At 41.2% G+C, this 27,508-nt stretch overlaps 1 protein-coding gene across 1 annotated transcript in view; it reads right to left on the bottom strand.

Moving 5' to 3' along the window:
• LOC114647293 (hexokinase HKDC1-like) overlaps positions 1-27,508 on the bottom strand; it is an 86,204-nt gene that overhangs the window by 26,302 nt on the left and 32,394 nt on the right. Inside the window, exons 9-16 of the mRNA XM_028795966.2 lie at positions 26,293-26,526; positions 24,059-24,363; positions 23,829-23,977; positions 19,930-20,049; positions 9,934-10,029; positions 5,558-5,657; positions 3,462-3,645; positions 3,213-3,368 (exon numbers count right to left, since the gene is read on the bottom strand). Of these exons, the coding sequence (XP_028651799.1) occupies positions 3,213-3,368; positions 3,462-3,645; positions 5,558-5,657; positions 9,934-10,029; positions 19,930-20,049; positions 23,829-23,977; positions 24,059-24,363; positions 26,293-26,526 (1,344 nt within the window). The remainder of the gene's footprint in view (positions 1-3,212; positions 3,369-3,461; positions 3,646-5,557; positions 5,658-9,933; positions 10,030-19,929; positions 20,050-23,828; positions 23,978-24,058; positions 24,364-26,292; positions 26,527-27,508) is intronic.

Below are 27,508 nucleotides of genomic sequence, written 5' to 3' on the forward strand. Positions count from 1 at the left end.
TGAAAATCAGTCTTGCCTCAAATCAATGCCAACCTTCTGTAGGGTCTGTCCCTGAGACTTATTAATTGTCATTGCGAAGCAGAGCCTTAGTGGAAATTAGAGGCGTTTGAATTAAAATGGGAGATCAGAGGGTATAACGGGGATGCAAGGAATAAAAACTCTCTCCCCTGAGCCACCGCCAGTAAAAATAGTTGCCTCAATGACGTTCTTTTGCAGACACGTGACCTGAAGTCTCGTGCCGTCACAAAGTTTCAGTGGCTGTACGCAAATCCACAATCGGTTTCATATTGTTTTCGTACCTTATCAATTGTGTAATGTGTTTTTTGAACAGGTTTGATTCATCGAAGTGATCACTCCTGCTGCGTTCAGTCACTTCACGTGAGCCGCTGTCTTGTGTGATGTTGCGATGTCCATACCTCGTGTCTTCTCATTAAACTTGTATCTCGCGAATATGGCATTGCAAACGGCAGCGGGTCAGTTCACGTGCTTACGTGGGAGGCGTGATGACGCGATATATTTTGATATATATCAAAATACCCGCGCTTCGCAGCGGCGAAGTACTGCTTTAAAAATTTTATTAAGAAGAAAAGTAAACCTTTTTAAACTGAGGAAAATGAACCGGTTGTAATATGACCAAGCTGTGTGCTGAGTTTACTCTTGGGCATGAAATCTAACGTGGTTTGTGCCCTTCAGGATGAAAACAGTTTGCATTTAACTCTTTAATAAAAGGCGAGCTTTTAAGCCTGAGAAATCACCCCGTAAATGCACACGTTTAATTGCACATGTGTTAATATGTATACTTACACAGTATTAAAAGACACTCAACAATTAACGTTATTTACCTTTGTTCCCGCGTTTGATAAAAGGCGAGCTTTTAAGCCTGAGAAATCACCCTGTAAATGCATACGTTTAATTGCACATGTGTTAATATGTATGCTTACACAGTATTAAAAGACACTCAAAAATTAACGTCATTTACCTTTGTTCCCGCGTTTGACTCGTGCTGTAAATCTCTTCCTTGTTTTTAGTTCACGTGATTACGTAGGAGGCGTGATGACGCAATACGTGACTCCGCCTCCTCCATTAGAGTATATGGACAAAAAACAGGTTCCAGTTATGACCATTACGCGTAGAATTTCAAAATGAAACCTGCCTAATTTTTGTAAGTAAGCTGTAAGGAATGAGCCTGCCAAATTTCAGCCTTCTACCTACACGGGAAGTTGGAGAATTAGTGATGAGTGAGTCAGTCAGTGAGGGCTTTGCCTTTTATTAGTATAGATTTCTGATTTATTCCACAGGTGTCATCAGCCAATTTAACCAGCTTATTGGTTATATTCTTATACTGACCAAAAAGCAGGCGACAGAGCAGGAGGTAGCAGAGTTAAAGATGCTAAGATTTGCACTGGGTGTGACGAGAATGGATAGGATTAGAAATGAAGACATTAGAGGGTCAGCTCAAGTTGGACGGTTGGGAGACAAAGTCAGAGAGGCGAGATTGCACTGGTTTGGACATGTGCAGAGGAGAGATGCTGGGTATATTGGGAGAAGGATGCTAAGGATAGAGCTGCCAGGGATGAGGAGAAGAGGAAGGCCTAAGAGAAGGTTTATGGATGTGGTGCGAGAGGACATGCAGGTGATGGGTGTGAAAGAGCAAGATGACGAGGACAGAAAGATATGGAAAAAGATGATTCCACTGTAGCAACCCCTAATGGGAGCAGCTGAAAGAAGAAGAATCGGTTATACAGTAATCCCTCGCTATATCGTGCTTCGCCTTTTGCGGCTTCACTCTATCGCGGATTTTATATGTAAGCATATTTAAATATATATCGCGGATTTTTTGCTGGTTCACGGATTTCTGCTCACAATGGGTCTTTTAATTTCTTGTACATGCTTCCTCAGTTGGTTTGCCCAGTTGATTTCATACAAGGGACGCTATTGGCAGATGGCTGAGAAGCTACCCAACTTACTTTTCTCTCTCTCTTTCTTGCGCTGACATTCTCTGATCCTGACGTAGGGGGATTGAGCAGGGGGGCTGTTCGCACACCTAGACGATACGGACGCTCGTCTAAAAATGCTGAAAGATTATCTTCACGTTGCTACCTTCTGTGCAGCTGCTTTGTGAAGGGACATGCTGCACGGTGCTTCGCATACTTAAAAGCACGAAGGGCACGTGATTGATTTTCGATTGTTTGTTTTTCTCTGTCTCTCTCTATCTATCTCTCTCTCTCATTCTCTGCTCCTGACGGAGGGGGTGTGAGCTGCCGGCTTCAACAGCTTTGTGCCGTGGTGCTTCGCATACTTAAAAGCCAAACAGCCCTATTGATTTGTTTGCTTTTCTCTATCTCTCTGACATTACAGTATCTGCTCCTGACGCGCACTCCTTTGAAGAGGAAGATATGTTTGCATTCTTTTAATTGTGAGACGGAACTGTCATCTCTGTCTTGTCATGGAGCACAGTTTAAACTTTTGAAAAAGAGACAAATGTTTGTTTGCAGTGTTTGAATAACGTTCCTGTCTCTCTACAACCTCCTGTGTTTCTGCGCAAATCTGTGACCCAAGCATGACAATATAAAAATAACCATATAAACATATGGTTTCTACTTTGCGGATTTTCTTATTTCGCGGGTGGCTCTGGAACGCAATCCCCGTGATGGAGGAGGGATTACTGTATTCTCATTCTTATTGTTTATGTATATTAAAAAGAGCAGTGGTATTGACCCCTGAGGGATACCATTTATAACACCACCTAATTCTGAGAAGGTTCCTCTCATCATAACCCTTTGCTTCCTGTATTTGAGCCCCTTTTGTACACACCTACACACCGCTCCTTGAATTCCCACTTCATTTACTTTGATCGTGTGGTAACTTTCCAGATGTTACAATGTGCAAATAAAGATACAGAAATCTCTATCTGAATAGACCCGCTATTAGCCATTTTGAAAGGGCACATAGATTTTCTAGCGGCAAATATATGCTCAAACATATTGTGGCAAACTCAAGCTTAAACCTGGCGTTGGTGGTATCTGTGCCATGTCCTCTGTGAGCCCTTCTAGGACTAAATCTCACAGCACCCATCTAAAGGTGTTATGTAGCCCAAATGACTGTCCACAAGGAAATGTCAGAGACATAGGCCCAAATGTCCTCTTCCAACACCCATACACCAAACAGTGATATGCTAACAAACTATCAGAGCATCCAAGAAGTTACAGTACCTTTCAATCTGGGAAAGGAATTTGGTTTCGAAAATGCCACGTGTACGGAGTCTCTCTGAGATCTGCCCCCTGAACAGCAAGCCCCGCCTGGTCAGGTCGAGTAGAATCTGACGGACTATCTCTCCCAGGTACATGCCGCTCGTCATCTTTTCATACCTGTAAATGAAGACAAAATTTACGCAGTGTAGTACCGCTGACCAAAAAAGACTCCAACCCCTCAGGATGGTTAACAACGTGCCGGCTCATTACCTTTGTTTACCAGCATTGAGGGATTGTTCATCCACCTCTCGGTCAAACCTGGTCCGCAGATATTCAATGCAGCCGTTGTCACCAAAACCGCCCCACTCTGTGTTCACACACATCCTGCCTTCATCTCCCTCAACTGTCTCGATGTTCTTCATCTCCTCCATGTAACAAGCGTTGCTCCCAGTGCCTGCGGATAGGAAGAAGTAGTGTAGGATTGCAGCTTGACATCCATTTCAGGAGCTGCTGATGTTCATTCTGAGTAATTGCAGGATTAGGGATAATATCATCTTTAAATTTAGCCTCTTCTTTTAGCAAAGGCCCAGCAGAGCCCTGCAGAACCAAACAGATGTGTGTGATCTTCACACCCAATCCTGAACTGGAGATGTAAACAGAAAGATAACCAAGCATCTGAGTGACTGGAGAAGATGCTCATTCTAACCGGTTAATTACTGTATTATGATGTGGCACCTTTAGCTGAAAATTGTCATTTTTAATCAATATTGGGGATTGACCCTGGCTAGGTGGAGATATGCTCTAGAGAAGAGAGGAATGAAGGTCAGTAGGAACAAGACAGAATACATGTGTGTGAATGAGAGTGAGGTCAGAGGAATGGTGAGGATGCAGGGAGTAGAGTTGGTGAAGAGTAATGGGGAGTGTAGAAGAGAGGTGAAAAAGAGAGTGCAGGCAGGGTGGAATGGGTGGAGAAGAGTGTCAGGAGTAATCTGTGACAGACAGATATCAGCAAGAGTGAAAGGGAAGGTCTACAGGACGGTAGTGAGACCAGCTATGTTATATGGGTTGGAGACGGTGGCACTGACCAGAAAGCAGGAGACAGAGCTGGAGGTGGCAGAGTTAAAGATGTTAAGATTTGCATTGGGTGTGACGAGGATGGACAGGATTAGAAATGAGGATATTAGAGGGTCAGCTCAAGTTGGACGGTTAGGAGACAAAGTCAGAGAGGCGAGATTGCATTGGTTTGGACATGTGCGGAGGAGAGATGCTGGGTATATTGGGAGAAGGATGTTAAGGATAGAGCTGCCAGGGAAGAGGAAAAGAGGAAGGCCTCTATCTATCTATCTATCTATCTAAGAGAAGGTTTATGGATGTGGTGAGAGAGGACATGCAGGTGATGGGTGTGACAGAGCAAGATGACGAGGACAGAAAGATATGGAAGAAGATGATCTGCTGTGGCAACCCCTAACGGGAGCAGCCAAAAGAAGAAGAAGGAAAACTGACAAATTGTGGCTGCATTGTTAAGTGAATTTCAAAGGCAAATAGTCAATCAGTCAGTAAGAAACCCTGCACAGAGTGCCCTTTTATCACAGGGCATAATTTTGTACATCCCAACAGTCAATCTTTTTCTTCTTCCACTTCATCAATGTGCTTGGTCAACCTTCACCATATAGCCTGGTCCTACATCTCATCAGCAGTCAAGCCCTTTTCCTTCAGATCTTCTTTAACTTTATCCATCCACCTCCATTTTGGTCTCCCTCACTTTCTCTTCCTCTGTTACTTCCATTCCCTGCACTCTTTTGCCCACATATTCATTGTTTCTCCTCATCACAAGTCCATACCACCTCAATCTACTGTCCTATACTTTCTTAGATGCCTCTGCCACTTTTGTTGTGCCTCTGCTTGTCTCATTTCTTCTTCTCTTCTTTTTTTGTAACTCCACATATCCATCTTAACATTCTCATTTCTGCCACCTTTAACTTCCTCTCCTTTACTGCCCATGTCTCAGCTCCATACATCATTGCCAATCTTATAAACCTCATCTTCGCCTTAATTCTTTGATGACACAATACTCCTGATACCTTCTTCCAATTCTTCCATCCACACTGCACTCTATGGGTTATCTCTACATTTAATCCCAACAGTCAAGCACACCAAGCTAATTTTGAAGGGCCAGTTTAACTACCTTTAATAGGTTTGGGATTTGGGAGGAAACTGGAGTACCCTTATGGACTCCTACATCCACATTGACAGTGACCAGCCCATGGTTCAGTCTCAGGACAATGAAGCTGTGAAACTGCCACACCAATGCCATTGTGCCAAGAAATTATTAATCATTGACATCAGAAAGAAAAGAAACAGCTTACCAACAATTAAGCCAATCTCACACTTTGGATCTTCATAGGCGCAGGTCATCATTGTGCCAACGGTGTCATTCACCACTGCCACAATATCCAGGTCAAATTCCTACAACGACAGGAAGACAGCAGTGGTAAAGAAAAAGAACAATCAATACAATTTTGCAGGGTGTTTTATTACATATAATAAGGACAATCCAGTATGGTTCAGTTTTCTGTGATGCATCATTAAGTATTACATTTTTGTCATTTTAATTTTGTGATTTCGTTTTCATCTGTAACGCACCCAAAAAGACATAAATCGATTGTAACTCATGCAGAAAGCGGCTGCCAAAATCTTAACTAGGAAAAGAAAATCCGAGCACATCACACCAGTTTTGATGTCACTACATTGGTTACCTGTGCCTATAGAATTGACTTTAAAATATTGTGTATGGTTTACAAAACCTTAAATAATCTCGTTACATCTTATATTTCAGAATGTCTTTCACTTTACACCCCAGATCTTCACAATGAGGGTCTGCTTAGAATTCCAAGAGCTAAACTTAAAGAACTGGTGAGGCGGCCTTCTGCTGTTATGCACCTAAAATCTGGAACAGCCTGCCAATAGGAATTCACCAGGCTAATACAGTGGAGCACTTTAAAAAACTGTGGAAAACACATTACTGTAACATGGCTTTCTCATAGCTTCATTTTAGTTTAATCCTGATATTCTGTATATTCAATTAATTATCATTATCGTTCATGGTGGCTCTGAAATCCATACTAACCCCGTATTTCTCTGCTGTTCTTTTTCCGGTTTTCTGTGGTGCTGATCTGCGCCACCACCACCCGATCAAAGCACCGTGATATCCCTAGACTGATGGATTGAAGGCCAGAGGTCCACATGACCGTCATCATCAAGTTCTTCCATGTAAACCCTGAATACCATGAGGACTGATTGAGGTCATTTATGTGAGGTAGAATGCCTAGAGGGGGCTGGGTGGTCTCGTGGCCTTGGAACCCCTGCAGATTTTATTTATTTTTTTCTCTAGCCGTCTGGAGTTTTTTTTTTTGTCCTTCCTGTGGACCTTACTTTTATTCTTTGTTAATTAGTATTGCCTAATTTTATTTTTATATTTTGTCTTTTTTCTCTTTCTTCATCCTGTAAAGCCCTTTGAACTACATCACTTTTATGAAAATGTGCTATAGAAATAAATATTGTTGTTTTCAAAGTGTATTGCTTTTAATGTCTCATAGATTAGGCACCAAATCCTTTCCACCAGTGAGAACTGAAAGAGCCCGTGTAAGAGTAGTGATGTTGACTAATGTCAGCAGGGCTGGAGACATTCAGGTAGGACATTCTTCTGTCTATGTTTAAGTCCAAGTATTTGCATTTAGTTTGGTTTCTACAAAACTGTGGAATGAAAAATTATAACATTGTATTCAAGCATATTACAAAATAGGCAGTCCATGTGGTAATTTTACATATATTCCAAGTAGAACAATTGTGATGAGGACTGGCCATTAATCCCAACAAGCTCGTTCATACTATTCATTCATTTAACATAACATCAGGTTGAAATCTAATGGTCTCGAAAGTCCATCTCTCTCTACCACACTACTTGTAATTTACTCCATGTGCCTGTGGTTCTTTGAGTGGAGAAAAATCTGCCCTTAACAAGTTTCCAACTGTGTCCTCATAATAATAATAATAATACTACATTCCCATGCTCAAGGCACTTCACAGAGTCTTAGAAAAAAACAGCAGGGTACATGTAACATTGGATACAAATGTTTTCCTGAATAGAACAATGAAACAGATAACAAAGAATTAAATAGAATAAAGAACAATAAACCAGAGTAAACTACTAAATTCAATACTAAAAGAAAAACCTAATTTGTGATATAACAGACACACACATTATCCTGAACACTGGACAGTGAGGTAAACTGAAAGAAAGGGCAGAATGTTAAGTTAAGTTAAAAGCCTTCCTAAATAGATGCGTTTTAAGTTGTTTTTCATGTTTTTCATGATTTAAGACTTTATCTTATAGTAACAACAGAGATCCACTGTACTAATTTCTTTCATAATCTTAAATTCATCGATCAAGTCATCTCTTAATCTCCATTTGTTTAGACTGAAAAAGTTCAACTCCACATTAGTCTGTCCTCCTGCTCAGACCTCTCAGTCTAACCGCTCTTCTCTGGACTTCCTCTAGTGCTGCTACTGTATGTCTTGTATATAATATGGAGACCAAAAGCTGAATGCAGTACTCCAGATAAGGCCTCACCAGTATGTTATATAACTTGAGCATAACCTCCCTCATCTTGTACTCCACACATCGTGATATAACCTCACACCCTAGTAGCTTTCTTGATCACTTCTGTACACTGACTGGATGTAGATATTCACAGGTCCACTGTGACTCCAAGGTCCTGCTCATAAAGTGTATAAGTTACAAAGATTGTTTTGTTTTTTCTTACACAAAGAACCAGAGACATACATATGGAGTACATTACAAAATTGTGTGGTGGAGATCAGGACTTCACAGATCTGCATATTTCAACTTGATGTTACTTTGGATAATCTGGGTGAATAGGATGCATGAGCTTGTTGAGCTCAATTGGCTGTTCTTGTCACCATTGTTGTAATTTTAAATCGAATCAAGTAAAAAAGTGAAAACAAATGTGTAATCCTTAATACATTATAAAATATAAACAATCCTAATATTATGGCATTGTGACAGGCAGTACCGTATATACTCCTGTATAAGTCGTGCCTCCTCCCACCTCACATCAGTATCTCAGACGCATCGAATTTTGTTGCAGCAGCGCAGTTACCAATTTCTTTCACTACTTCAATGACGTTTAATTTAAAACCAGCTTCATATTTTCTTCTGATTGAACGCTCCATCGTAGATAAGGAATGTTCTTACGATAAAGGTGTATGAGGGTGTGAGATACAAAAAACATAAAACAGTGCAAATTTTGCTTTGGAGTAGTTCAGGTATTACCGTGTGGTCACGTAGGCACAATAGAGAGAGAGAGAGGTTAGGAGCGCCCGCTGATACAGCGCATTGCTGCACCCACATAGAAAGCGTGGTTACTATCGCAGGTGGGTGTTAGCATATCATAATCCCTTGTACCAATAGTGTGAGTTTTCCGCATTCAACTTATATGACCGACATTATAAAATACTAGAAATTATACGGTAAAATCAAGTCCCGACTTATCCACGGGAGAACTTATCCACAAGTATATATGGTATACAGTAATCCCTCGCTATATCGCGCTTCGCCTTTCGCGGCTTCACTCCATCGCGGATTTTATATGTAAGCATATTTAAATATATATCGCAGATTTTTTGCTGGTTCGCGGATTTCTGCGGACAATGGGTCTTTTAATTTCTGGTACATGCTTCCTCAGTTGGTTTGCCCAGTTGATTTCATACAAGGGATGCTATTGGCAGATGGCTGAGAAGCTACCCAACTTACTTTCTCTCTCTCTCTCTTGCACTGACTCTCTCTGATCCTGACGTAGGGGGATTGAGCAGGGGGGCTGTTCGCACCCCTAGACGATACGGACGCTCGTCTAAAAATGCTGAAAGATTATCTTCACGTTGCTACCTGCTGTGTGCAGCTGCTTCGTGAAGCAACATGCTGCAAAGTGCTTTGCATACTTAAAAGCTCAAAGGGCACGTATTGATTTTTTTCTCTCTCTCTCTCTATCTCTCTGCTCCTGATGGAGGGGGTGTGAGCTGCCGCCTTCAACAGCTTTGTGCCGCGGTGCTTCGCATACTTAAAAGCCAAACAGCCCTATTGATTTGTTTGCTCCTTTGAAGAGGAAGATATGTTTGCATTCTTTTAATTGTGAGACTGAACTGTCATCTCTGTCTTGTCATGGAGCACAGTTTAAACTTTTGAAAAAGAGACAAATGTTTGTTTGCAGTGTTTGAATAACGTTCCTGTCTCTCTACAACCTCCTGTGTTTCTGCGCAAATCTGTGACCCAAGCATGACAATATAAAAATAACCATATAAACATATGGTTTCTACTTCGCGGATTTTCTTATTTCGCGGGTGGCTCTGGAACGCAACCCCCGCGATGAAGGAGGGATTACTGTATAATAATAATAATAGCATATAGGCAATGCCACTGCTAGGTTATTTTGTGCCCTAGGTCAAGCTTATTAGTGCACCAATCAACTGTTCGGTAGCTAACCTGTGTGGCCGGGTCCCCCTCACTTATGATCTGTGCCCCAGGCGAATGCCTAATTCACCATAATGATGGCGCTAGCCCTGCGTATAGTGGAGTTCCTGGCAATTCTCATCTCTAGAAGACTTAACTACTGAAATTAGTGCCAATAAAAAAGAATGGAGTTTAAAAAAAACAATCGTTACTTACATTTCTTCTTTTGATGCCTTCTCTTAGCATGTCCACCACATCTTGACCCTCACAGTCTGTGGCTTTGAAACCTTTGGTCCAGCTTATGAGAGTACCCTGGTGGAGATGAGAGACAAATTAGGGTGGCTTTTGTTACAAAATGAAGCTTGACTGCCAACTAACGGGCACAAGGCAGGGCTTGATGTCCCTTCTTTGTTTAGTCAAACCCCGTCCCTTAAGTGACTGTACATTAATTAATGGTCACCCCTTGAAGATGGCAGGAGGCCATAAGCTCTAAACAGAAATGTTAACATAACTAATAATAATAATTCTTTGCATTTATATAGCGCTTTTCTCACTACTCAAAGTGCTCAAATAACTCTGGCTTAAATGGTTCAAAAGTCAAACCTGAAAATAGGAATAATGAGAAATGTGCACAGAAAGCATCACCCAAAATGGAAGGAGAAAGATCCTGCACTTCCTGGTTTGCCAAAGCTTGTGTGGATTTGTCTTAAAAAGTCTCTGGCATATTTTTTGGTGCATCATTTTGATCCCTGGTTGTGAATTTTTGTCTGTCTTTTTGGCCACGGCTTGGCTCAGTTACTGTACATACTGTACATATCCTGCTTTTTGACAATCATTTTAGATTTGCCCGCTGACCTTTGTATTCTAGACTCTCTTCTCCTGGTAGTTGACCTTCACTAGTTTATACTTTGCCTTTTTGTTTGTCTCAGTCGTTGGTAGGAGGGCTCCAGTGGGCACATTTGTAAGGAACTGTGCCAAACGCTTAGGAGGCACTCATACACAACTGGGCCAGAAACAATAATTGATCTTTCCTGTGTGATATCTGTGTGATGACAAAATCAATATTAATTATGTACAGTACTGTTTTTGTAAGCTATATTTATTCATTTGCAATCTACAACTACATGTTCTGTATGGACTGAATTGAATATAAACAAGTTCTGTCAGGTAAACATTCATTTTTGTTCTCTCTCCCAATGTTACATTTCCCATTTAATTTAGTTTCTGGCACAAATGGAAAAAGTGTGAATTAGTGTAAACAGCCCTTGTAAGAGCCAATTTTAGAAAGTTAAAGTTTTGAGTTAAACTTATTGCATATTAATGTTTGCTTAATTTGAATAGAATATAATTTCTTCTATAGTCATATAGTCATTATAGTTCCCCCTATAAGTTAGTAAGAGATAGTACCTTCTTGCTATAACTGAGAAACAGTGTGATATTAGACTCTCTTGTGTTTAGAGCAGGTCCCAGTAAGCAGGGACTTGAAAGATCCATTTTCAACTTAGAAATGGGATAAGCATACAGTTTTCTGACCGCTTTGAAATGGTTCAGAAATTATAAGTGATTAGTAACGATATTTTGTCTGTGGAATCATTTCTGCGCATCAGGCCTTTGTTGAATCCCATTTTTTAAGTTAGAGCTGCTGAACTTTGAATACTTTGGGAAAACGCAGCTACAGCCCTAATTTGGGGTATTTCACAAGAAATGTAATGATTTACAAGAACCTTTGTGTCAAATATTTGAGATTTTAAAATGTTTGCTTCAATGTAAATGTTTAAAGTTGAAGTATTCTTGATTGTAATAGAACAAAATCAAAAATAACATAATATGTAATCACTGAACTTGAAATATATGTTTGAAATCTGTTATTTTTTAACCTTGTGGCTCTTGCCAGGCTAGGGCCACCGATAAAGAAACAAATATCAAAAATATCATCATATTCGTCATTCATGAAGATTTTATAAAACGACATTCCACACACCTGTATTACCGATCCCCGTTTGTTTAAAGTTTTGTGAAAAGGAGTTTGATCCCTCGTATCACATTAGGGGGTGAACCCCTGGGGTCAATTGATGTGAAATGCACAGCTTCAGGACCTTCTGATCATTTCTGCTGAAGACACCTACTGGCTTACACTTTATCATAAGGATGTAATTTCCTGTGCAAAATATGGTACTAAAATTGCCTAAAATAAGAATTTTAGGGTCTAAAGGGCTTAAAATTGCAGCACCTTGCATACCTAGACATCTAGACGGATCGAATGGTGCATCATATGCAGGAGTTTTCTCATACCATCAAATCAGAGCATGTCAGACAAAAAAAAATGAAATTATTTCAAAGCACTCATAAGTAATTCTTATGAATACAATAAAGAATTGGGTCAATTGAAATGAACTGAAAGCCTTGGTTAGTACTGCGGGGTAAACCTGTGCTCTCAAGGCCAATTGAGGCAAACCGCGTCCCTGAGCTCAGTCTGCAGGGCTGGACTGCATAAAGCTGCGTGCGCTCCCTTGTAGTTAACCAAAGCAGCAGCTGCTGCCCTCTAGAGGCGGCAAAAGCAGCAGACCATCTGAAACCTCCTGTGGTTAAAGCACGGCTCTTAATGTAAATCTGAATGGCATTAATAGAATGAATTTTGCCATTATGAACTTAATGTATGCTAAACAGTAATTCTTAAGCAAAATTGTTTAACAGTCATACCACATCCATATTACTAACCGAGAATGGTAAACCGGATATGGACGCAGGGACCTGCCCGTGGACGCAGGAGACATAGTGCGCAGGCGCCACACAAAGCCCCCTCCGCCCCAGAGCGAAACGGGAGAGACTACGAACCGTCTGACATGCCGCAAGCAGGATAAAGCGAGGTCAGAAATAAAAGACAGAGTAGGAAACAAAGTAAAACGTCATAAAGAGGTTAAAGAACGGGGACAAACACATGGAGAGCGAGTTACAGATGATGAAAACTGGAATGCAACAGCTTCAAAAAAACCTAGGCACGAAACACATGCACAGTGAGATACAGAATATAAAAGCAGAAAAAACGACAGTTTACTAACGTCCACACCACACAGCGGAGGCAGACCCGGAAGGTGCAGGCGCCTACATCGCGCGTCGGAAGGCGCGGGAAAGTATGAAAGGCAAAGGAGCCTACACAGCATGGTAAAACCCGACATAATATGGAAGGCACAGGCTTTGCCGCCATATTGTGAGTGGCACTACTGCGTAGTGAAGGCGCAGGCGTCACCGCCATATTGTGCGTGGCACTACTGCGGAGTGAAGTTAGCAATAATGTGCTGCTTGGGATTGTACAAAACGCCGAACGCGACCCACCTTCTGAAACTGCGGAGGTGAAGCAGGCACGGGTTCAAACCGAAAGAGCTCGACTGACGGATATACGCCTACAACGCGCGTCTCAAACCACAGAAGCAGGGCAAGCACGGGTTCAAAACAACGCAAGCTCCTGCAACACGCGTCTGAAACTACGGCTGCCCAGCGGGCACGGGTTCAAAACGCCAGGGGTAGGCGAGCGAAGCGAGCAGGGGGCGGAGCCCCCTTGTTTATCAATAATGAAGTATACTAATGCATATTTATTTGCAAAAGTGTACTTTATTAATAGTAAATTTGCATATCAGTTTGTATTGGTAGAAATGAGAAGTCAAGCAAAATGATACCTTTTATTGGCTAACACGGTACAACACCCTAGTACTATTAGTAGAAATAAAATGCTTACAGATCAGAGAAAGAGTGATATCAGAAATTTTACTTACACTTCTATAAAAAATAAAGGTTCATTTTACTGGTTATTAGTGTCTTTTTGTAATGATTTAGTACTAACAACACATTTGCTTCTGTGTCTTCAGCTAAAGCAGAGGTCTTCAATCACGGTCCTGGAGGGCCGCAGTGGCTGTAGGTTTTCATTCCAGTCCTAATTAGAGCTCAGTCTTTGCTGATAATGACACTTGGTATTGGACTCTTTGCCTTGTTAGTGCTTTCATTCATCAAAGACAAATATTACTTACACCGTAGATCAGAGGTCCTCAATTACAGTCCTGGAGGTCTGCAGTGGCTGCAGGTTTTCACTTCAACCAATTTTTAATTAGAAACCATTTATTTACTACTAAAGAAATGTGTTTTTGGGCTTAATTTTTGTTTTCTTCCCTGTTACAATTCAGAACCCTTAATTGCCTATTTTACTTTTTAGCAGTTTTAATTGTTGCCTGTTTTCTTACCAGATGTTAGTTAATAATGAAATGTAGATAATGAATAAACCAGCAGCTCTCCAGCTAACGTGCTTCCTTTTAAACCTGTTCATGTGCACCATGAAGTATCTGTGTTAAAAAAAATGTTTAGGAATAAATGAGAGGGGAACTGGAAGGAGCGTTAAGTTTAAATCTATTCTGGTCCACACATGGATAATGTTCTTACAGAAGGAAACTCTACAGTGCAATACAAATTTCTCTTGGCTGAATGAAAGCACTAACAGGCCAAATAGTTAAATTATCAGCAAGGACTGCCTTCTAATTAGGAAACTAGTTGGAAGGAAAACCTGTAACCACTGCGGCCCTCCAGGACTACGACTGAGGACCCCTGATATAAAGTGTTGTTTTAAACAAAGGAAATAAAAGCCACAATAATACAGTTGTGTTCATTTTTAAAACCTATGGATGGAGTTCTTGTTTGTCTTTGTGAATAATTGTGATTGACTATCTCCTTAGTTACAACCTAAGTTCATGCCCAGGGGTCTTCAACTCTGGTCGTTGAGCACTATTCTGGCTGCAGATTTTCATCTTAACCCTTTACTTAATTAGTGAATAGCTGAATTCAACATAGTGAGTTGGAGCAAAATCCCATGACAACACGGGATCATCTCAGCTGCCAACAAGGAACATTTCTTGTCCGTTCAGCTAAGCAGAAGACAAGAGAGCAGCAGCCAATATCACCAAAAACAAAAAAACAGGCAAACTTCAAATCTAATACTGGCAAAAGTATTTAGAGCAGGGGTCTCCAGTCCCGGTCCTAGAGCTCTACCATACCTGCAGGTTTTCATTCTAACCCTTCTCTTAATTAGAGACCAGATTTTGCTGCTGATTATGCCTTTTGCCTTAATTTTAATTGACTTACTATTTAAGACTCAGACCCTTTAATTGTTCTTTTTAATTAATTAGCAGCCAAACAATAATAAGATACAAAACAAGACAACACATGTCTAGCAGCCTGAGACCATCATACAATATCTGAAAATTAAGAAAGGTGAAGGTCCACAAAACATTGTGATGCTGTTCTTAGAATAAAGAAAATCAACGCTTTTGGAAATGTGTGCTGTGGCAGAATGAGAGCAGCAACAAGCCATGGAATTAAATAACGGGTTTAATTAACAACAAGAATCGGCTTCTCATTAAGAAACTCGTTGGAGCTTGAAACCCCAACTTAGCTGGTCATCTGTTGGCTCAGTTCACGTCTCATTTCTGTTTGGGTGCCATTCAAGGAAGAGAAATGAGGACATTCAGAGAACTGAATCTTTAAAAAAACAAGTCAATTAAAATGATGGGAAAATAAATTAATTAGCAGCAAAAACTGGTCACTGATTAACAAAAGGGTTACAATGAAAACCTGCTGCCTTAGTAGCAGAGTCAGGGACCCCTGTAACTTAACTTGTCAGACATTTGAGTTAAATATAAACACATAACAGGCCGAGTTACAATTATGCATTAATGTGGTTTGCTCTGCTGTGTCGCAGTCCCCTGCTTTTCATGCTAATTAGTACAATGATGACGAGAGTCCATGTAAGCGGACAGCTTTGTTCCACAAATCTTTTCACTGCAATTGAACTAAGAGCTGGAGATGATCTCCAGAAAGAACCATACTGACTAACTAGTTTGTAGCTTAGCGTGTAGCTACAGATTAACTCAAGAAATGTATTGCAATTGATGCTTTGCTTTTTCTTAGTCATTGTTATCAGTACTAAAAACATGGAGATCAGTTTTGAGTGTTTATTATATTGACCAAATCAAATAATTTTCCCACAAGTCTGATTTTGTGCACTGTACACAAAAATGAACTTCTCATTAATTTAACCAAATAAAGTGCTGCCATTTTGTGCCAACAATATAACAAGAAGACAATTCTCCAAAGTCACACCTCATATCTTACATGGCAGTAAGCAAACGTTTGAGGAGCCACAGTCGAAACTTCACCTCAGGTTGATCATTCTTGTACTCCTTTATTTCTATCTTGTAGCTTTTAGGGTGAAGATTTTATGTTTTATGCAGGATGTTCTCTGCCAAAAGCTTTCTTTAATGCCATCCTAAATAAATGCTCTCCTTCATGTATAGTGCTGTTGACATATGAAAAAGACTCTCCGGCCATTTTCTGCAGCTGAATTTCAAATGCAGAGCTATGGGAAGTAATGGGTCTCTGACAGGAACCAGTCCAGTACAGGGCAGGACATGCTCACGCACACACCAGCACTCTGTCTTCCACCAGGCCTGTTTAGTCGCACCAGTCAAGCTGGGAGTAGCAGTTCTGTTGTCATATCACATTGTACAGTGACAGTCATGCTCAACCAACATGCAACATCTTGACATGAGAGCCAGGCAAGTTCACTGCCAGTGGGCTCCTAGTTGAATAGCAGTGAAATGACCAGATAACCCACCTCAGTTGAATATCCATGAACCCAATTCATCATTTTTTTTGTCATTACCACAAGCTCCACTTCAGGTTACCACTTACTATACTGGAGATTTTTCCACTAGCAGCATAACTGAACATCAGGTAAGCTGATTTGTGTGAGTGGCAATTAGAATTTCTGGACGAATGCTGCACAAACACATTGGGACTACCCAGCCAAGAAGTAAACTAGGGACCAAGGGCAGCACGGCACTTCAACTACCCATATAAAGTCTGCCCCCCGTGACCCTGTAGTTAGGATATAGCGGGTTGGATAATGGATGGATGGATGGAACTCGCTTAAAACCACAATTGGAATGTTTGTTTGCTTGAGCAGAAATCTTTCACCAAGACTTTTAATTTCTTAAACTCCAGATGCTTTTTAAAGTATGTGGCCATCTTTTATAGTGTCACACGTCACACAAGCCTGGCTTCATATAACATCTGAAGCCCAAGAATGATGGCATCCATGAAAATATCCGTCCATCCATCCATTTTCCAACCCGCTGAATCCGAACACAGGGTCACGGGGGTCTGCTGGAGCCAATCCCAGCCAACACAGGGCACAAGGCAGGAACCAATCCTGGGCAGGACGCCAACCCACCCATGAAAATAAACACACAAAATACCAGTACCCATGCAAAAGAAGAACACAATATAATGAAAAAGTTACATCACCTAAACAACAATTAAAAATATAAGCAACTATAATAAAACAGATAATAGGGATGAACAGGCTGTGATCTAAGTTATGAGTCCTAATGCCTCTTTTTGTGTATTTATTTTTTGTTTTGGATTTGTAGAGAAAAGCCAAGCAAAATGACAGGCAAGATGTAATCTTTTTAGTTAGCCAATAAAAGGGGTCATTTTGCTTGGCTTTTCTCTACATTCATAATGGCTAACACGGTACAACACCCTAGTACTATAGATATTTTGGATTTGTTAAATTATTGTCATTGTCCTGGTGATGCCAGTTTGCTTTCTACTGTACTGAATAATTCAGCCATGCTGTTCATATTTACTTTAATCATTGACAACAATGTGCCACCATTCCTCGCGGCGGAGTGGTGGCTCTGAGGCTAGGGATCTGCACTGGCAATCGGAAGGTTGCCGGTTCGAATCCCGTAAATGCCAATAGGGACTCTGCTCTGTTGGGCCCTTCAGCAAGGTCCTTAACCTGCAATTGCTGAGCGCTTTGAGTAGTGAGAAAAGCGCTATATAAATGCAAAGAATTATTATTATTATTATTATTATTATAACTGTTATTCTAGTCACACAAAATACAAAGCAATCTGAAAATCCACAATGCAGATGCACACCACTGGTCTTCTTCAAACTGGCTGGCCCAAGTTTACACTGGCACAATGTTTTATTATATATATTATCATAGTTTGAATAGTAACCAAGAAACTCCTATTTAATAACGATAGGCAAACACCAAGAAGAAAAACGAGTCAAGACAAAAGAATGAAAGTCAAAACCAGAATACACAATTCCTCAAACTCTAGTTCACTGGTTGAAACTGTATCTCAGACAAAGCAGCTCATGCCGCGGCAACAGAACTTACCAGCTTATATCAGGAGGGATGGCCCTAGAAATCAGGCAAGGGCCCATAGTAGCGGCTTTCAACGTGAACTTTGTGAAAGCAAAAAAGACTAACCATGAAGTTAAAGTCAGTCAGTGTCTAACCCACTTAGTCCTGAACAGGATTGTGGGGTCTACTGGTGCCTATCTCAGTTAGTATTAGAAGGCAGGGAAAAAACCCTATGCAGGGCGCCAGTCCACTGCAGGGGGCACACACACACACACTAAGGTCAATTTTGGATCACCAATTCACCTAACCTGCATGTCTTTGGACTGTGGGAGGAAACTGGAGTGCCCGGAGGAAACCCACACAGACATGGGGAGAACATGCAAACTCCACGCAGGGAGGACCCGGGAAGCGAACCCGGGTCCCCAGGTCTTCCAACTGCGAGGCAGCAGTGCTACCCACTGCGCCAACATGCCGCCACTAAGCACACCCTACGGTCAATTTTGGATCACCAATTCACCTAACCTGCATGTCTTTGGACTGTAGGAGGAAACCACACAAACACAGGGAGGACCCGGGACATAAACCCTGCCCGCCATGAAACTAAATGTACAAAATCTAAAACTCTTGTGAACTAAAAAAGTTATTCAGAGTGCAAAAAAAAAAAGTTCTAAACATTCATTACAGGTTTCCCAACTCTTAAAAGGCACTCAGCTTCTGGAATACAACTATTTGATTCAAACTATTCTTTTAATAGGGTTACTTAGGAGAAAGAAGCATTAGGATTTTCTGGCTTTGAACATTCATCTGTTTATAATTTGAAATCTGTGTGTTGGTTTTGGAAAACTTTATAATTTTCTACTTCTGGCCTTTCAGCTCCACCCTGTTTTTCAGACTTCAGTAATGGCTCTCCCTTCCCTGTTCTTCATTTCTTGACTGTTCCTGTCCATCTCATTCTTAACACAAACGTAAGAAGCAAATCATTAACACATTCCTGACAGCTGATACTTCAATAAGTAAACTCATGATTATGGTCTTTTTTTTTTTTAAATGTGATCCAACTCATCTCCACAAAGACTTCTGCATTATCACCTGGTGAGCAGGTAAATGATCGCTGGCCACAATGATTACCTGATTATTTGTTTTTCAGCCTTATTTTCATACGTCAGTCTGCACACCTAAATTGTGATCTGTGAAGGATAAAAGGAATTGACTTGTCATGGGATGTCTTGTCCAGATGGTGGGGCTTGACCTCTGACTTGAGGTTCTGAGCACCATATAGGTGAGGATCCCAATTAGGTTCAAAGCCTGAAGAGAAAGATGAATTTCTATTCATATGGCATGAGGTGCAAGAAAACTTTAAGGGGTTTCAGATCTCATCTCTATACTATGGAGCCCATAGGCATGCCCTGCTGGCTATAATGTAGGATGAACATTTTTTTAGGCCTGAATGATATTTGCAAAAATACTGCTGCTTGACCAGTTTCTGTTGCTCAGAAAGGCCTCTGCTGTCTTCTGCCATCCCTTGAGGGCCTTTTTTCCTAAACTGAGGCTTTCCCACTATATAGACTCGGGTCCGACTCTTCCTAGGATCTGAGTAGTGAAATGTACACTAGAGGACACTAGAAGCTAAAAGCAAGTGAAGAAGAAATGTCAGCACGGTCTAGTTACACCAATACTAGACTGAGCAGCTGTGGACATACAGTGAAACTGGACAGAAAAGCCCACCCTGTTATACATCAACCAGTATAGCCTATAGCTCAGCAGACAAAGCAAACAGATGAACAATGGCCTGACATATTGGAATGCATTCCAGTTACACATTAACCAGTATGGCCATCTGACCTGTAGGGAAATCAATAACTGCATTTCATTTAAAACAATGTCTTTATTCATCCTAAACCATCATTGTCACTTTAGAGTGTCAAAGCATTGAATTTGTTTAATAAACAGACCCCCCCCCGTCCAATATTGTTTGCAATTTGGTGATGTAACTATTGCCAGTCACGTACCTTGTCTATTCCAGTCTGTCGGCAAGGGAAAGAAAATGTAAATCCAAGAGGTAGCCGGGTGTTTTTCATTCCCATATAGTCCAAGAAGTCTGAGATGCATTGGACGATGTGATCGAAAAGCTGTAAAAGATACATTGAAAAATGTCACAAGGACCACCTCATGAACTGCACTGTCTACTTTACCACACACACACACACACACACAAAGGAAAAGACAGGTGTGCCATCCATCACTATGTGGACACTCTGAGCCACGACTAGTTGGGCACTGTAGATGTGTACAGTAGATGGCAGTCATCAACATGCTTCTTCCACTGTTGTGCCAAGATACGCCAAACTGTATGTGTCACAGCAGTTTGGGCCAGTTTACCATTTCAGTGTGACCCGATTCAGCTACACAACTAGCCGTCTGTGGTCAACACAGTGATGAGCAGACTGGGAGCTTCTGGGACAAGAAGAACTCTTGACCTATGAATGAAGGGGAGGTGTGGGCCTTTGATTCAAAAGACCTGTTTGAAGACTACTTTCATTTTTCTGTGGTATTTTTCGGTGGCCCTGAAGTGCCCAGATCATAAAACACAGAAAACAATTTAGAAACACAAGAAGCAAATCACAAAATGCAAAAACAAATTATGAAATTGAAAACAAAAATTGAATATAAAAAATCCAAAAGCAAAAATAAACAGAAAACTGTAAAACTAAATTAAAAACACAACTACAAATCAGAAACGAAAAGTGCAAAAGGAGCAGTGGGCAAATGAAACGACAGCTGCCCAAACAAATGAGGAAGAAGGCAGACACCAAGAGCAGCAAACAAACCATTTGGAACTGAAGAAAAAAGTGAGGGCTACGAGTACACGACGGCTCAATCCCAGCAGTTCATTGAGTGGTGTGGTGGACTCGAGAACAATGAAAACACGACGTTGACTTTACTGTCACTTGTTTGTGCGCGGCTCCTTTTTACATTTATTTATTTGGCTGACACTATTAGCTAAAGCAACTTGCAATGTTTATGATACAATTGGTTCCATTTCTCTTGTTTTTCTAAGTGGAGTACAGACAGGTGAAGTGACTTGCTGAGGGTCACACAGTGTCAGTGGGGGATTTGAACCCACAACCTCTGGGTCTCAAGTCCAAAGACTTAACCACTGCACCACACTGCCTGATTTATACTTCCCTTTTCAATTTGTTTTTGTATATTACGACCTCTTATTGCATTTTAAATGTTTTTTTTTTGTTTTCTGGTTTTTGCATTTTCCTCATTTGATTCAATAGATAGATAGATAGATAGATAGATAGATAGATAGATAGATAGATAGATAGATAGATAGATAGATAGATAGATAGATAGATAGATAGATAGATAGATAGATAGATAGATACTTTATTAATCCCAAGGGGAAATTCACATACTCCAACAGCAGCATACTGATAAAGAAACAAAATTAAAGAGTGATAAAAATGCAGGTATAGCAGACAATAACTTTGTATAATGTTAACGTTTACCCCCCCGGGTGGAATTGAAGAGTCGCATAGTGTGGGGGAGGAACGATCTCCTCAGTCTGTCAGTGGAGCAGGAGGGTGACAGCAGTCTGTCGCTGAAGCTGCTCCTCTGTCTGGAGATGATACTATTTAGTGGATGCAGTGGATTCTCCATGATTGACAGGAGCCTGCTCAGCGCCCGTCGCTCTGCCATGGATGTCAAACTGTCCAGCTCCGTGCCAACAATAGAGCCTGCCTTCCTCACCAGTCTGTCCAGGCGTGAGGCGTCCTTCTTCTTAATGCTGCCTCCCCAGCACACCACCGCGTAGAAGAGGGCGCTCGCCACAACCGTCTGATAGAACATCTGCAGCATCTTATTGCAGATGTTTAAGGACGCCAGCATTCTAAGGAAGTATAGTCGATGTCTTCGGATTTGTTTTTGTGATCTGCCCTTCAGGGCCACCGTAGTATTTATTTCACAGTATTTTAGTACAAAATGCCAGCGTTTTGCCTGTTGTGAGCATATGACTGGATGTATGTGATGAGATTTTTTAATGAATGTGTTTATACAGTTTGCTGTGGTCCAACATTAGTCTCTACAGAGACCTACTCTATCAGAAAATGTTATCTCCATATGCTTACTTAGTTTATCTTCTCCCATTATACTTTACAGTGTTGGGGTCTTTTTATTTTTTCTTTTCTTTTCCAGGATCTCCTTCTGGCCACTTCTTTGGTGTTTTCTTCCATTTCCCCTCTAGGTCTTGCACTTGTTCTTTTTCCTTCATCATTCCTTTCAAACACCTTTCTGGGCCACCTTGTTTCACTCGTTCTTATTATACAGTATGTCCGTACCACTGCAGCCGTTTTATTTCTATGGTTTTCACAAGTGGCTGCATTTCCTGCTGTTTATGAATTCTTTTATTTTTTTATGCTGTCACTCTTTGTTTTACCAATCACTCATCTTAGATACTGCTGTTATTTTAGATCTTTGCTTGTCCACTATTGTCCATAAAAACACAACATTACAAATTTTCCTCTACCATCACTAAAAACCACAAGGAGTAAGTAACAAATAAAAAATAATTTTTGGATGGTGTTTTCCTTTAAAAAAACAACACATTTTTAAATTTATTTAATTTTTCCAATGAACAAAGTCATCAAACATTGCCTGGCATCGTGTGGTAAAATACAAGCAGACACCCTTCAGGGATTCACTGCTCAGTCGTTGAGCTGCTTTCAGTATTTCAGTTGTTCTTCATTTTCTCGAGTGCTCATCTTAGTGCTTCTGTTCTCTTGACTTCTTATTTGCCTGGTAATTCCTCTAAATCAGGGGTCTCCAACTCCAGTACTGGAGCTCTACTGTGGCTGTGGGTTTTCATTCTGACCTTTTTCTTAATTAGTGACCATTTGTGGCTGCCAATTAACTTCTTTTCCCTTCATTTTACTTGACTAGTCTTTATAATATTCAGTCCTCTGAATTGCTTTGTTTTTTCCTTAAACGACACCCAAACTAAAGTGAGATGTGAACTGAGCCAACAGATGACCAGCTAAGTCGGTGCCTCAAACTCCAATCAGTTTCTCAATGAGAAGCTGATTCTTTCTGTTAATTAAACTCATTATTTAATTCCATGGCTTGCTGCTGCTGTCATTCTGCCACAGCAGGCATTTCCAAAACTGTTGGTTTTCTTTTCTCTCCCTGAAAATGTTTTGTGGAGCTGAGCAGATCAACATTACCGAAACCTTCACCTTTCTTCATTTCCATACACTATATGATGGACACAGGTTAGCTGCCCATGTGTTGGCTTGTTTTGTATCTCATTATTGTTTGGCTGCTAATTAAGGAAAAAAGAAACAATTAAGGGATCCAAGTCTTAAATAGCAGACCAAATAAAATTAAAACAAAAGAGTGGTCTCTAATTAAGAGAAGGGTTAGAATGAAAACCTTCAGGCACAGTAGAGCTCCAGGACCGGAGTTGGAGACCCCTGCTCTAAATACTTTTGTCTTTATTAGATTTGAAGTTTGCCTGTTTTTTTCACATTTCTTGTCTCCCTCTTAGGTGAACAGACAAGAAATGGTCCTTGTTAGCAGCTTCTGAGATCTCACTGTGTTGATTTCAGCTATAAAAAGCGGCCCAGGTAAGTTCATGGTGTAAAATCCTATAACTTTGTACAGACAAGTTGGTGGCAGGCGTAGTTAAAAGGAGATTTTCTTAAAAAGGGGTGGCAGATAGACAGCACGTTAGTTTGGCCCACACCTGATGGTCCCATACAGCAAATACAATTGAAACTGAAATGCTGAGGCACTGTAGCTGAGTAATGTCTGACAGAAATATTCAAAATATCGCTTGATGTGGAGGTGGAATTCATAGAATAGCAAAGATCCAGACTTGCTCATCCCCCCGTTATGTTTGACTCACCTCTTCACCTGTGCCCTGCATGATCTCCAAAGGAATTGCATAGATCTTGTTGTACATCCGTACCGATTTCCTTAAGCCACTGCGAATTTTGACTACCAGAACACGAAAGTTGGTTCCGCCAAGGTCCAGAGCCAGAAAATTGCCCCTTTCTGCAATAATCAGTGAGACAAAATATACATTAAAATAACCCCAGCTAAGCTGACAAAACGGAGGTCCAGGGGCAGCATTACCTGTTCCATCAGGCGTCCCTCGCACGTACGATGGGAGCATCTTCACTGAAGCAGTGTAGTGCGTATCCTTTTTGAGTCCACACTCGAGTTCCACTCTCATCTTCTGCTTCACCATTTGTAGTTGCTGTTGGTTCAGCTTAAAGGGAGCGAGAGTCTCGTCTATCGCCAGCCGCTTAGACACCAGCCTGTAGGCCACAGCAGTCACCATGGCAGCACCCTTTGCACTGCCGCTTTCGGAGAGCAGAAAACGTACATCACAGTCGGGCGCCAGTCGCCTTACTACCTTGTGCAGGCGCTTAGCAAACCTGTGGGACAAAAAATCTGGTCCTAAATATCAGAAAGAAACGGAAATAAAACAAAGTCGTGTGGGACACAGCAGGATAGAAAGAACATAGGCTAGAGATGGATGAAGTGAGTAACTTTAATGCCCTCATAAAATCTTCTTATTAATGAGAGCCTTTGATCTGGAGAAAGTCTTACAAGCTATGACCTGTGTATCAGCATTTGGAGATGAAACTTCTAGGGTTCCTCTAATTTCAAAGTAAACCTTGGAGAAGGAAAACTTGGATGTAGTTAACACGAGGATCATTCAATATAATGAGATACTCTATAAATAATTAGTGCCCAGAGCTAGAAAATTCAGTGATTCACATTATGCTAATATATGTCTAGTGAATACATTAATCATAAAATTAAATTCAGCATTTACATTTTTGACAAGCCAATTTTCACACCCATACCCTAATGGTCAGTACTGTATATAAACCTTGGCAGTGGAGGCCAACCTGGAAAAAAAAGGCTGAGAGCCACAGCTTGAGCAGGTTTTACTTCAGATCATTTGACACATTGGTAGATATGAGAAAACATCAGGAGGTGTTAGTAATCAGGGAGTGTGGCATTCTAGTGGATAACATGGTAACTGTAAATACTAGGCCATCACTCCAGTGCCTGTGCATTGGGTGACCCAGCAGGGAGAGAGGTGCTTCACCTGCCACCGGCCATTTTGAAAAACAGCAGGAACAGCCATACTGGAAATGTAAAGCAGCTTGGGTTGGCATCCACTGTGAAGAGGCAATGTATAGAGTAAGCAGCATTTGTTTCATTAAGCAGTCTAAGGTCTGTGTGTCCAGTCCGTCAGAGTAATCTGATTGGTCAGTTTGGTTTTGGTGATACGACGAAAGTGTGATTGTAAGACAGATAAGGAGGAGTAACGGCATAGGAGGCACACTGAGAGAGTCGCCTTCAAAGATGGAAAGTGTAAAACCGAACAGGAGCCGAGAAAAACACCACAAAAATAATGACAGAGTATGAGAAGCAGGCTTTATGGGAATGTGCTTGAGGAAGAGGAACACGGGTGATACAGAGGAAAGGTGCTGAACATACATACATGTAAGGCAAGTGATAGCAAATATTGTATAATTATTTGATTACCTGCCTTTGACAAGTACCATGAGATGTGTGTGTGTGTGCGTGTGTGTGTGTGTGTGTGTGTGTGTGGGTGTGTGGGTGTGTGTGTGTGTACACATGTACATACATACATACATACATAGAAGTAGACCACACAGTCAGAGCTTCATATAGATTTTTTCTAATAAGCACAATGCCTTTGAAGATGCACAGGTAACCCAATACAGATCTTTCTTTTTCACTTTAATTCTCTTCCTTCCTCCAGTCCTCCCCAGGTGAATGACACCCTGCTCTTCTGCCTCTTTTATCCTGGATCCAGTAGTACTTCCAGTGCTAGGACATTGCCCCGAAGGAAGCACTTCTGGGTCAGGGGTAGTCCTTCCCTGCAGCTCCCCCTGGCAGAACCCGTGGCACTCAGCAGGGCTGCCCAGCAGAACTGATGTTCCCAGTATGCCCTACAGGCGTCTCATGGGTGTAATGATCCAGGAGTGCTGCCACCTAGTGTATCAGGGGGAGCACACAGTCTTGATAGGCTGATTAGGATTGGTCATTGATAGATGGATGAATGGATAAATTAAATAATTAGCCTTTGTGTCCTTATTATTGAATATAAATCATATTGCGGTTTTCTACCGCTTAACCCAGATACTCAGGTGGCATGACCACTGCTGGTGCACTGGCACAATATCCTCTTTAAAACTTTCTATTTTGCATCCAGATGAAACAACAAACCCCCATATCCTGACTATTGTTATTAAACCACTAAATACACTGAGGCCTTGCCACTCGCCTGCCACCCTCACCCTCTCACGTCGTTGTCTCCTTACTGTGGGTGTGTCTTGTAGACGGTGCCATCCATGCCAACAGTTGTCCTGAGCCGTTTCACCTTCTTGTTTTCTCGGATTCGGGTCAGAATGGCTGCCAGTGCCGCGGCACACAAATTGGCAGACCGGAATGAAACAATGGTGCAGACGTGCTGGACAGCAATGCAGTCGTCTTCTGAAGGGTCAAGGTCAAGTTTGGTCAAGATCTGCTTGGTATTGCTCAAGCCTTCCTTGTACCTAGAAAACAAAATATGAAGCCATCAGCCGTTCATTCATTTTCTAAACTGCCCTGCACCTGAACCTCAGTCAATCTGAACTCTGTTTACTGTGATGTCTTTGTAAAGTGACAGCAGGGCACAGAAGGTGGTGTTGCCTTAGGCCTCAAGTTAAATTACGACCAGGATGTGCAAAGAAATGAACAAATGGATGGTATCAATGCAAGATGTGCTGTACTCCTTATGTCAGAGGACACCACACCATGCACCATGTACAAGGGTGGGTTACACTTATAAATGAATGAAAAAAATGGAGATTTCCCAGTTCTCTTTCTGTCAGATTTGCACTGTTGTTAGCTGCTAGATTTTAGTCCGTGTCTCCCAGTAAATGATGGGCCGTTACCCCTGGAAGCTTGGATTCCAAATGGGGGTTTTGAAAGTATGCATTAGTTCTTGTCTTTGACATTTATTTTATTTAATTCGTGCACATTTGTTTCTCATGGGTGTCGTCATTTTTGAGCTTTTCTTGTAGCATCACTTGGTTAACACACAAGAGACACACAACGCGTGATGTCAGCTGTTCAACGAGGTAAAAGTTCAAGCACTGACATCCCATCTGTATCCGAGATTGTGGATTATCCCTTACAATCCTCGCGTCTGGTTATTGATATCTCTGGTAATCAATTTTTGACTACATATGTTTGCTTTGCACCCTCCCCCACCATAACCTGTTGTCTATTCAGGAGGAGCAAAAGCTTCAGATTCATCAAAAATTTCGATCTCCGGTTTTCAATGGATCTCGACGTTTTAGGGTCCCTGTCTGTGAAAGTTTTTTGAGGACAGTCTAGAGCTAAAACGGCTGGACAGTAAAATACCAAACTCTGAACTTAAGCCTGTTATTTGACGAAGATGTGCTGATTAGTTTTTGAGCCAAATCATGCAAGAGAAAGAGGCGCTGTAGAGGAACCCTCAAATACCGTAATTATGCAATTAATTATGAATTC

Source organism: Erpetoichthys calabaricus, chromosome 2 (assembly GCF_900747795.2).
Source record: "Erpetoichthys calabaricus chromosome 2, fErpCal1.3, whole genome shotgun sequence".
Taxonomy (NCBI): Eukaryota; Metazoa; Chordata; class Cladistia; order Polypteriformes; family Polypteridae; genus Erpetoichthys; species Erpetoichthys calabaricus.